Here is a 12,736-nt window from a genome sequence, read left to right as displayed (position 1 = left end):
TGGGGGGTTGGTGGTGGTGGTTGGGGGGTTGGTGGTGGTGGTTGGGGGCGTGGTGGTGGTGGGGGTGGTTGGTGGGGGTGGTTGGTGGTGGATTGGTGGTGGTTGGTGGTGGATTGGTGGTGGTTGGGGGTGTTGGTGGTGGTTGGGGGCGTGGTGGTGGTGGTGGTTGGGGGCGTGGTGGTGGTGGTGGTTGGGGGCGTGGTGGTGGTGGTGGTTGGGGGCGTGGTGGTGGTTGGGGGCGTGGTGGTGGTTGGGGGCGTGGTGGTGGTGGTTGGGGGCGTGGTGGTGGTGGTTGGGGGCGTGGTGGTGGTGGTTGGGGGCGTGGTGGTGGTGGTTGGGGGCGTGGTGGTGGTGGTTGGGGGCGTGGTGGTGGTGGTTGGGGGCGTGGTGGTGGTGGTTGGGGGCGTGGTGGTGGTGGTTGGGGGCGTGGTGGTGGTGGTTGGGGGCGTGGTGGTTGTGGTGGTTGGGGGCGTGGTGGTTGTGGTGGTTGGGGGCGTGGTGGTTGTGGTGGTTGGGGGCGTGGTGGTTGTGGTGGTTGGGGGCGTGGTGGTTGTGGTGGTTGGGGGCGTGGTGGTGGTGACGTTTCTTGGGTTCCCTGCTCCGTCATTGACACTAAGTCCAAGATGGCGGCCTCCGTGTGGTTTCGTCAAGCGAAGTTTGCCAAGGTGAGGAACACGACAAAACGACGCGAGCTGCTGCCTTTCCACGCGTTGTCCGTCGTCCGTCCGGCTTAATGAGAGAGAAGCGTTGGATAGACACGTCGGGAATTGTCGCGATATGTTCTAAAATTGTAAAAAAAAATGACAAGCAAAGGCCGCTACGATGCCTGCGTTGTTGCCTGGTTCGCCTGCCCGGATTGGTGCGTCCTTCCCGGCAGCGGCCGAGGTCGAATGACAACATCTGACACTCCCACCTCTTAGATATATATAACGTGATAGTTTTAAAGTGTCGTTAAAGTTAACAACACTTTCAAAGTTAGCATGTGTATAACGAGAATGTAATTGCACAAGTTATGATACTACTGTGTGCGTATCAGCACGATTGACTACGTACAGTTTTAAGTGTGTTAAATATACATTTCAGTTTTAACTTTATGCCAATCTTAATTATATTGTTACAGTCATACGAATTACACTAATTTACAGGAACTACATTGTACGTGTTATAACGCACCGTTTTATTTAAAGATTAAAGCAGTCCCCTTGGTCAGCCACACCCAAACATTGTCCGCTGAAGCTGCCGGGCATATATTTCCAGGTGCAAGAATTACTAATCTACAACTCGCATCGTAACAATAGCCTGATTACTAATCTAGTATATAATTACAATTACCCCCCCTCAAATCTTTGCACCTGACGAATTAATTAGTTAATGATGACGTCACCCTGCCCGATGATGCTGGATGCAATTACCAGCGAAACGTCGTACAACTCAAAAATTGTAAATGTTGTGGTTTCACGCTTCAACACACCGGTGTGGGGGCTAAAGCAGTGAACTATTTTGTCTTTTGTCAACGTGACACTTTTTTTGCTGATTGGCCGTGTCGGGTGGTGGAGGGTTACGACACATTTATAAATAACGCGGCGATCTAAACCCAAAAAACGGTGATTATGAATAATATTGGTCGCGAAAGCCTACGTCTTAAACTGAATATGATTATAATTAAAATGCAAATTTAAATTATTAAAGGGGATGACAATAATCACCTAAGTTCAAGTTATTTCTAATATTGTCGACATATCAGTTGTATTAATAATGATAATGTACAGGGTGGTACGATACCCCCACTCCCCCATTGAAAGTTTGGTTTATTTAAACTAGAAATGAATACAGAATGGAAGTAATAAAATAATAAAAATAAAACATAATAAAATAATTCTCACGACGTTTCGGCCACAACGCAACAGCTACGTGACTTTACCGAAAGAACCAAGAAGATGAATCCCTGCAGTCACGAAAGCTTTAAATCGAAATAGAAATTAATATACAAAGGAAACAAAAATATATTAGGGGGTCAATTCATCAGGGTAACAAGACATAGGGACCACCCTGTAGATTGCATAACAATGAACAATCCTTTAGTCATATTCTTAGGGTTTTTTTTACCTACGTAACTTTACCGAAAAAACCTAAGAATGTGAATCCTTGCAGTCACGAAAGCTTCAAATCTACAAGCCTTTAGTCAACCCACTGTTGGATGAGTCTCCTCGCTTCGTTCGGGTCGTGGAGATCTAATTGACTACACTTCACCGCCCTGGTTAACGTGAATTCTAGATTTGAAGCTTTCGTGACTGCAAGGAATCATCTTCTTAGGTTTTTTCGGTAAAGTCACGTAGGTAAAACATCAAAATGAATGAAAATAAAATAAAATCATCACGACGTTTCGGAGGCAACACAAGTCTCCGTCATCAGGTGGGACCGTCACAGCCAGATTAGCTGCATCACAGCCAGATTAGCTGGTTAACGTGGCTTAATTGCAGATGGGCAGCGCCTTGCAACCTCTGGTTGAAACCGCGCTTAATAAGCGTAAATAATTGTTATTATGAACGCGCATTGATCTCGGTTGGAAAGTCAAAGTGAGAGGCGTTTCCTGCATCAAATGAACGGTGTTCATCTGTATCTAGTAAGAGAATTTCTCTCACTTGATTACAGCTATCGTGCTGTGACGGTTCCACCTGAAGACGGAAGCTTGTGTTGCCTCCGAAACGTCGTGATTTTTATTTTATTTTTATTTTACTTTTATTAATTTTAATTTTTTACCTACGTGACTTTACCGAAAAAACCTAAGAATGTGTTCATCTCCTGTTTAACAGCCCTGCAGAGCCAGCGGTGGAAATTCCACATTACTCTGACGGCAAAGGCGTAGGACAAACTGGAGAGCCACACCGACCCAACTGTGTCTGACATGACATTAAAACATTTTTAAAAAACATGTATACTATTAACAATAAGAATTAGAATTACTTGTAAAAGATGTTGCGTGTGTGCGCATTACACGCATGTATTTTACAATGTAAAAATAATTCATTTAAAAATTACTGCTAAGAGATAAGACAACATATACTATCAAAAAAATACTTTAAAAAATATATATTTTGCGTGTGTGCGCATTTCACATGTGTGTATTTTATAATTGTCATCCGTAGATGCTTCAGGTGTGCAGGGCGTCCCTTCCCAGCGCAACCGGTCAGTCCGGCTTGTCCTCTAAGCCCACCAAGCCCACCAGCTCCACGAAAGGTGAGACATTGACACTCATCCGCTTCAGGGGTAATATCATGCATCAACGGATGACATCGCCGTGTAAATGTCAAATATTGCGTGTTTACTCTCCAACATAGTAGTAACTCATCTTCTTGGTTCTTTCGGTAAAGTCACCACGTAGAAGGGAAGTAATAAAATAATAAAAATGAAACATAATAAAATAATTCTCACGACGTTTCGGCTACAACGCAAGCAGCCGTCTTCAGGTGAAGAATGAAACACTGCCAAGCTTGGAGCTTATATATAAGCTGGGTTGGAGGTGGAAGAAGAGCGCCTTGACAAAAGAATTTGCATATCAAGGCGCTCTTCCACCTCCAACCCAGCTTATATATACACTCCAAGCTTGGTGGTGTTTCATTCTTCACCTGAAGACGGCTGCTTGCGTTGTAGCCGAAACGTCGTGAGAATTATTAATATTTTATTTTTATTATTTTATTATTTCCCTTCTACGTGATGACTTTACCGAAAGAACCAAGAAGATGAATCCCTGCAGTCATGAAAGAAGCTTTAAATCGAAATAGTAGTAACTGTTTGGCACGTTTTGTTTCCGTGACAAACCTTAAGTAAGTGGCTGCGTCGGATGGTGGTGGGAAAACGACAGATGTATATTTACGCCATCTAACCCAAAAAACTCTCTGTTATGAATAATATTTGGTCACGAAAGCCTACGTGTGAAACTGAATTCCTTTCGTGTTTGCTCGGCATCTAAAATATTATTAGCCTGTCGAGAAAGGATGACCGGCACGCCCACTTCCATAACTTGAACTCAGGAATTCACTTGTTAGTTCAGTGTCTCTCACGCAACCATTGTATAAACCCTTCTGATATAAATCCAGACCCAGGATCTCAGCAGTGCTTGCTCAGTATCTTAAAAAAAAAATAAACTAAGATAAAACTATATTTTACCAGGTAAGGCCCACCGAGCTATGTCGCTCTTTTTAAATCCTTTATATTAAGTTCACTTGCTTGCGCGCTCACATTTATTTAATATTTTTTTCTGCAGTTTTTATTGAAAATGCAATATTTTACATCTCAAAAACCTGATGTGATAGACAAAAACTGATGCCAGATTTGGAATCAGCACCCCCCAAAATTACCTTCAAACCGTTGCAATACCTTATGCCAGAAAAAGTGTGTTGAGCAGTGTAACAGATGACGACGTTTCGATCGCAACACAAGCAACCGTCTTTAGGGTTTTTAAATCCTTTATATTAAGTTCGCTTGCTTGCTTGCGTGCTTGCGTGCTTGCTTGCTTGCTTACGACCGTGCAAATCTTTCGGTCGTTTTTTAACCCACTTCCCGTGATCCAATCGAGCTGACATTTTGCACACAGACTCGTTGTGTGCTTGACAATTTATTTTCGTGAAAAATTTTTTTTCAAAATTTTCCACTTTTTTGGAAAAAAAAAATTTCATATTTAATTTAAAATACCAATGTGATAAAAATGAAACTCTTACTCAAGAAAAACAGAAATGAATAATAAAATAAAACCGATGCCTCGCATACAAAGGATTTATAGTGAAAAACTTTGTTTTTACGGGTTAATTTTTGTTACTTTAAAATCGTTCTCACACAGACGCTGGGGCCACCAAGGCCAAAGGCTCGCCTGCCTCGGCTGTCGGCGGCGGTGTCAACAAGGCGACCCCCAAGGCGACCCCCAAGGTGGCAGCCGCTGGGCCTCCTCCTGCGGCCCCCGTGGCCAGCGCCGCCAGCGCCGACATCTCCGCCCTCAAAGGTAACGGCGCTGGGGTAACGGCTCTGGGGTAACGGCGCTGGGGTAACGGCGCTGGGGTAACGGCGCTGGGGTAACGGCGCCGGGGTTACGGCCACGGAGCTTCTCGCGTCGTCGTAGCTGGGCGTGACGTGATGGCGACAATCTCAACGACGCGTCGCGTCCAACTCCACGACGTGACGGATCGATCGTTGCGACGTCGGTGGTCCGTGACGTTGCAAGCAGTTGTGTTGTTTTAACACGTCGCGACCAATGTCATCCGTGATGCAGGTTATTTTTTTGTTGGGGTTAGATGGCGTTAATATATAAACGTGTCGTTAAACCCGCCACCACCCGACACAGCCAATTAGGAAGGTTTGTCACGTAAACAGAACGTGCAAATTCGGAACGAAACTGCAGGATTTCTCCACGAATGTGGCTGACGGCCTTATGAAGCGAGTTGTAATCACCGGAGCTCAGATTGTAAATGTTGTGGCTTTGCTCTCTAGCACACAACCGGTGTGTTGTACTAGTATACTACACTATACACTACGCTATACACTACACACTACACTATACACTACACTATACACTACACTATACACTACACTATACCTTACACTACACACTACACTATACACTACACTATACAATACACTATACACTACACTATACCTTACACTATACCTTACACTACACACTACACTATACACTACACTATACACTACACTATACACTACACTATACCTTACACTACACACTACACTATACACTACACACTACACTACACTATACACTACACTATACACTACACTATACACTACACTATACACTACACTATACAATACACTAGTGCTGTACTAGTACACTACACTACACACTACACTATACACTACACTATACACTAGTGCTGTACTAGTATACTACACTATACACTACACTATACACTACACTATACACTACACTATACACTAGTGCTGTACTAGTACACTACACTATAAACGAGTGCTGTACTCGTAACGAATTGGCCCGTTCCGTTTACGTGAAACTGAACCTCACTAATTGGCTGTGTCGGGTGGTGGCGCCGGGGTTTAACGACACGTACATTTACGCCATCTAACCCTAAACAAATAAACCTGTGTCACGGAGTTGCATTGTTTGCCTTAGCGCGTCAGCGGCCGCCTCAAAGGCCAAGCACCTTCCTACGTTGTGGTCGATCTCAACGAGGCCTTCCGCTATCCTCGGCCATCGAACCAAGACGGTGGTGGTCGTCACCGCATTATCGCGCGGCGCTTTCGGAAGCGCTGCTCCTGCGGCCGTCTGGAACGCGCTCTTCCTTCCGTTGTTGGGAAGCCACTGGAGCTTCGAACTTTTAAACCGTCTCGATCGACAAACTTAATTTCTTCAGAACTGCTTTTGCTCTATGAGACATCTCCTTTACCAGTGACAAAATATAGTAGTAGGGTTTTACCCTTTAAAGTGGTACAAAAACTGACACCTTTATACAAGGCATCATGGTTATTGCAAACATGATGCCTTGTATAAAGGCGTCAGTTTTGTACCAGTTTAAAGGGTAAAAACCTATTACTATATTTTGCCACTGGTAAAGGAGATGTCTCGTAGTGTAAATGCTTACCCCAGAGCTCTCAATAATCTGATAGTGCGCTGTCTTTGAGTTGTACGCCTTTTGGCGTCATCTGGTCCAACACCAATGGAGACTAGGCGCTAAGAAAAGCTGTCTCGGGTGTGGACCAATCAACTTCAAGGACAGTGCACATCATTATCATCATCAGAGTTGTTTCTTTTTGTTTGCATTTTGACTGCTTGTGTTGTGGTTATTGCAAACATGATGCCTTGTATAAAGGTGTCAGTTTTTGTACCAGTTGAAAGGGTAAAAACCTACTACTATATTTTGCCACTGGTAAAGGAGATGTCTCATAGTGTCAATGGATTTCATGTTCGCTGGCAGTGGTTTTTGTGAAGCTAAGCGAGTTTAAAGGATGTGCTTTGCAGATTTAGTTGGTGAGCCATTCGTCGTAGAGTTACTTTATCGACGCACACCGCTGGATGAAGGCCTCCTCATGGCATGTCGGTCACAAGAGGTCGTTTCACCAAACTTCACCACGCCGTCGGTTAGTACCGTACCGTTTGCCAATCCCCGGGAATCGAACTTGGCTCATCGGCTCGCCCGCACAGTGCGCCAACCGCTGCACCACCGCTCCCCACGTCCGCACGTAGCTGGGATATCTCCAACAACTTGGCGCATCCGAGTGGCAACTCTGAAGTTGTTTATTTTTACTTTCTCCGAGCAATCTTGCCGCCCCCTTCAACTCCCGCCACATCTGCCGGCTCCCCCGCCACGGTGACCGCCGCTACGGTGACCGCCGCCACGGTGACCGCCGCCACGGTGACCGCCGCCACGGTGACCGCCGGCACGGTGACCGCCGCCACGGTGACCGCCGGCACGGTGACCGCCGCTACGGTGACCGCCGCCACGGTGACCGCCGCCACGGTGACCGCCGCCACGGTGACCGCCGGCACGGTGACCGTCGCAACGGTGACCGCCGCTGCCGCCCCCGCCGCCTTGCGCTGCTTCCTTCAAGCGACGAATCTCGGAAGACTCGGGGAGCGTTTTGCTGCTTCTTTACCCCGACGTCAGGCCTTGCCCCGGCTGTCTCTGCTTCCTTGGCCGGGGATCGCTCATTCCTCCTCCTCCTCTTCGCCCGCTGTGACACCGACGCCGACATTGCCGCACCGCCTCCTACTCCTCTTGAAAGATCGAACGGGCAAATCCATTCGCCGTCAAAGCCGCTCGCATCTCGCCGGTCGAGGCCGCGCGGATATACACCCACAACAACAACAACCGCCATTCGCCACTAAGTGGCGGTGACATCACCACGACGCTTGTGCCAGGCCAAGTGCACCTTGAGGCCACGTGAAGTGTCGAACGCCCGCCGGCAGGAGGTCACGGGGCAGACCCAGCAGGTGCCGCGGGTCGACTGACCGAGATGACCGAGACGACTGGCCGATGCACCACCTGTGCCCCCTACTGTGCCAACTCGCTGCGCTTTAGCCACCCGGCGCTCCCCGCCGCTTGTGCTCCGTGGCGCTAATCGATTCGTGTCGGTGAGGCGGTGTGGTGGTGGCGGTGGTGTTGCCTTGTCGGTGAGGCGGTGAGGCGGTGTGGTGGTGACGGTGGTGGTGGTGGTGGTGGCGGGGGTGTTGCCTTGTCGGTGAGGCGGTGTGGTGGTGACGGTGGTGGCGGTGGTGGTGGTGGCGGGGGTGTTGCCCGTTCTTCGGGGTGGCCTGCGCGAAAAAAATCTTACTATTCACCTTCACCGCTCGTTCAGACCGGCTACTGCGCAAAACCTACTCGGCCCGTTCTGGCTGGGTGCACGGATCCGCTCGCCGCTGCGCCCCGGTGCCGAGCATTTGGGTGGTCGGCCACGCAGCAAACAAAAACAAATTATAATTCGCGCTCTCGGGCATTCTCCCCCCGTCCCGCCCCCCGCTTGCTTCCGTGCAAGACCGCTCGCCGCGCGGCTCGGCGTTGCCGTACAAATCTAATTCGCACGACCGTTCGCTCTCTTTGACCCGCCACACGAAGATCCGATCTTCCTGATTGCGCCCACAACCTCTTGGGACCTCGCCGGGCTTTTCTTAGAGCCTAGTCTCCATTGGCCCAACACCAATGGTTATTGCAAACATGATGCCTTGTATAAAGGTGTCAGTTTTTGTACCAGTTGAAAGGGTAAAAACCTACTACTATATTTTGCCCCTGGTAAAGGAGATGTCTCATAGGGTGTGCTGTGCTAGTAACCAATCGGCACGCTCTGTTTACGTGGCGGGTGTAACGACGCGTTGACATCCACGCGACCCGACCCCAGCAAAAACCTCCACTGTGGAAGAAAGAGAGGGGGCCTCCCAGCATGCCGTTCGGCCCTCTCGGGAAGCGTTTTAGTCGGGCCGCCGCCGGTGATGCGGGGTAACACCGAGCCCGGTGATGCGGCGTAACACCGAGCCCGGTGATGCGGCGTAACACCGAGCCCGGTGATGCGGCGTAACACCGAGCCCGGTGATGCGGCGTAACACCGAGCCCGGTGATGCGGCGTAACACCGAGCCCGGTGATGCGGCGTAACACCGAGCCCGGTGATGCGGCGTAACACCGAGCCCGTTTGCCTGCCCCCGCGGCCGCCGCAGGTGCTCGCGTGACCGGGAGGCGATGCCGATGCTTTTTAAATCCTTTATATGAAGTTCGCTTGCTTGCTTGCTTCGGACCGTGCAAATCTTTCGGTCGTTTTTTAACCCACTTCCCGTGATTCAATCGAGCTGACATTTTGCACACAGACTCGTTGTGCGTGACAATTTATTTTCGTGAAAATTTTGGTTCCAAAATTTTACACTTTTTAGGACAAAAATATTATATGTAATTACCAATTGCTTAATGGTGCAATGCAATCATCTGACCCATAGGTGGCAGCCATCTCAAGCCAGAGGACGAGAGGACTCTAGCCGCCACGCATATAAAGGATTTATAGTGAAAAACTTTGTTTTTACGGGTTATACTTGTTAGTGCCGGGGTTTTTTTTTCCTCTGTTCTTACCCTTTCTTTCCCTTTCCCCGACGGGGTGCGAGCGAGACGTCCGCCCGGGTGGCGCGAGTGGGGCGGTGGCAACCCGCTGAGGCCTTCATCCAGCAGTGGATGGATCATAGCCGGCCACGGTGAAAGTCCCTTAACGGCAACGGCTTTCGGAGTAATGTTTTTGTTCGCTTTGGAGACTGTGTCATGCACTCGCCACCACCACCACCAACCCCCCCCACCCCCCGTTCTTTATATAGACAACGCGAATGGACAGCGCTAACGAATTAACGCTTCCATCCTTAGCTGCAACGCGTTAACAACACTCGCGGCGAATTAACGCTTTAAACCTCGGCCAGAACGCGTTAACGACGCTAACAGCGACGCAGCGAAGTACATCTTTATCCCTCCCCGCACCTGATAACTCGACCGACCCTTACAACGACTTCCTTCAGGCGCCACCTACGGAGAGATCCTCCGGAAGGAAGCCAAGAAGAAGGATTCGCAGTCGAGTAGCTCCAGCTCCAGCTCCAGCTCCGATTCGGACCGGGAACAAAAGCCGCCCCATCCTCCGCCTCGCTCTGCCGGCAAGAAGGCCGCGGTGATTCTGGAGGAACCGACAGAAGCGACCAAAACTGCCACGACCGCCGCTGATCCGTCGAAGACCGAGTCGGCCGAGCCGTCGAAGACCGACGAATCGAAGGCGCCGATGGCCGACGACGCGTCCGGGGGCCGCGGCACGTCGGAGTCGCCCGCGGGAGTTGCCGAGGGCCGCGACGGGGCCAAGAAGGCGGCCAAGAAGGCGGCCAAGAAGGCGGCGGCCAAGCGGGAGAAGGCCGAGGCCCAGGCTCCGCCAGCGACGGGCGGACGTCCGCAAGAGGAGGGCGGAGGGCACGGGGTCGCGGCCGACGGGGTCGCGGGGGCCATCGCCGGTGCCGCTGAGGCGTCGGCGGCGGCGGCGCCGGTGGCGGTGGAACCGGGGTCGGGGAAGCGTGGCGACACGGAAGAATTGGTGGACGCGGCGCCGCAAGTGGCGGCAGCAGAGGAGGAGGAGCTCGGCGACGGAGCCGCGGTGGCGGTGACGGAGGAGGGACGCCGGGGGGACGTGGACAAGGCCGCCGGCGTGGAGGCGGAAGGGAAGGAGGCCGGGCGGGAGGAACTGAAGGGGGCGGAGGTGAAAGGGCAGGAATTGAAGGGGGCGGAGGTGAAAGGGCAGGAATTGAAGGGGGCGGAGGTGAAAGGGCAGGAATTGAAGGGGGCGGAGGTGAAAGAACAGGAATTGAAGGGGGCGGATGCTGAAGGAGGGGCGGCAGTCGAAGGGGTCAAGGGAGCGGAGGTCAAGGGAGCGGAGGTCAAGGCGGTGGCGGTGGCGGCGCCAGAAGAGGGCGGGCAGACCAACGGGGAGCCCGGCGCTGGGGCAGCTTCCTCCGGGACGGAGCAGACCACCGCTCGGGGTAATGAGAGGCGACGGCGGGGGGGGGTGGGGGGATGCATGGGGGAGGTGGAGGCTCACGAGGTGGATTGGTTAAGGTGACCGGCGCGAGGCCGAGGGGCTAACCGACGTTGGGGGAATGGTGCGGCTAAGGTACGCATGTTGTCACGGTAATGAGCGGGGGACGGTTTCGTGGAGCGGTAGTCGTAAAAAACAAAACCGCTCGCAAATTGCCCGCTTTGTCAAGATGCCATCGCAACGGCGGTGGCGACGGGTCCGTGGCCCCGTTGGCGATGGCTTGCCTTGAGCTGCTGATGATGATGATGCTGCTGCTGCTGATGATGATGATGCTGCTGCTGTTGCTGCTGCTGCGGCTGCTACTGCTGCTGCTGCTGATGATGATGATGATGCTGCTGCTGCTGATGATGCTGCTGCTGATGATGATGATGCTGCTGCTACTGCTGCTGCTACTACTGCTGCTGCGGCGGCTGCTGCTGCTGCTGCTGATGATGTTACTGCTGCTACTGCTGATGATGATGATGATTTTACTGCTGCTACTGCTGATGATGATGATGATGTTACTGCTGATGATGATGATGATGTTACTGCTGCTGCTGCTGCTACTGATGATGCTGCTACTGCTGCTGCGGCTGCTGCTGCTGATGCTGCTGCTGCTGCTGATGATGCTGCTACTGCTGCTGCTGCGGCGTTGACAAAGACCCGAACGTCCTGGGCTTGTGGTTCACGTTGGGCGCGAACGTAATCCGTCGTTTCCTTTCCGCAGCGGCGCCGCCACCGCCACCGCCGGAGCCGTTTGACAACTCGTCGTACGGCAACACGGAGCACTGGGCCTACACGCCGCACACGTTCGCAGACGTCGACGTCGACCTGGCTGCCTTGCGCCAACCGCAGCCGTCGTCACGCGGATAGGCCCCTCCCTTAGACACGCCCCACACGTCCCAGACACGCCCCCCAGCCTCTAGCCACGCCCACCCGTCCCAGCGTCGCCCCTAGCCATACTCCTAGCCATACTCCTAGCCACGCCCCCAGCCACGCCCCCAGCCTCTAGCCACGCCCCCAGCCTCTAGCCACGCCTCTAGCCACGCCCCCTTCGTCACACTCTCCCAGACACGCCCCCTGAGCTACACCCCCCCCCACCGCCATTTCTCCCCCCCTCCCCCCGCCATCTCTCCTCCCCTGTCCCCCCACCATCTCTCCCCCAGCTCCCCCCCTACAAGATTTGACCAACCCACGGGAGTCTCCCATTGGGTCTCTCCCCCCGCTCCCCCCCTCCCTCCCCGCTCCACACAAGTTGTCGTGTTGTGACAAGGCGCCCTGTAACTATTGTAATTAAAGAGAATTATCGTCCGCTGAGCGAGTTTTTGTGACATTTGCAGAACACGACCACGTGCATTCTGGGAGAGGTGTTAATTTAAAGATTTATTATAAACTGGCAAAGTACATCAGACCCACACGCAACCCCATTTTACTCCAACACGATAAAAATACCACCGGTGAGCCCTCCCCTAGGTCGACTCAGCCTCAAATAAGTACCTGGTGGGGTGCTTGGTAAACATCGCCCTTCATCGGAGGTGCTCGCTAACAGCACTTGCCCCTACAGCCTGTTAAGGCTACACGGGGGGGGGGATCTTTGTCTTTGTGTGTGGAGCAGCAGACATTGGTAGCAAGCAGGAATTGAGTATCTGTCTCTCCCGGCTTGCCTGTCCATCTACTTGTGTGTATGCCACATAC

At 51.8% G+C, this 12,736-nt stretch overlaps 1 protein-coding gene across 1 annotated transcript; it reads left to right on the top strand.

Annotated features, from left to right (window-relative positions):
• The first annotated feature begins 558 nt into the window (after window positions 1–558).
• On the top strand, window positions 559–12,347 carry LOC144952102 (uncharacterized). The gene is made up of 5 exons (XM_078882510.1): window positions 559–665; window positions 3,147–3,237; window positions 4,838–4,996; window positions 10,008–11,006; window positions 11,769–12,347. The coding sequence occupies exons 1-5, from the start codon at window positions 624–626 to the stop codon at window positions 11,912–11,914; spliced, it is 1,437 nt and encodes a 478-aa protein (XP_078738636.1). The 5' UTR covers window positions 559–623; the 3' UTR covers window positions 11,915–12,347.
• The last annotated feature ends 389 nt before the right edge of the window (window positions 12,348–12,736 follow it).

Source organism: Lampetra fluviatilis, chromosome 65 (assembly GCF_964198595.1).
Source record: "Lampetra fluviatilis chromosome 65, kcLamFluv1.1, whole genome shotgun sequence".
Lineage (NCBI taxonomy): Eukaryota > Metazoa > Chordata > Hyperoartia > Petromyzontiformes > Petromyzontidae > Lampetra > Lampetra fluviatilis.
This window is presented reverse-complemented; position numbering and strand designations above follow the sequence as displayed.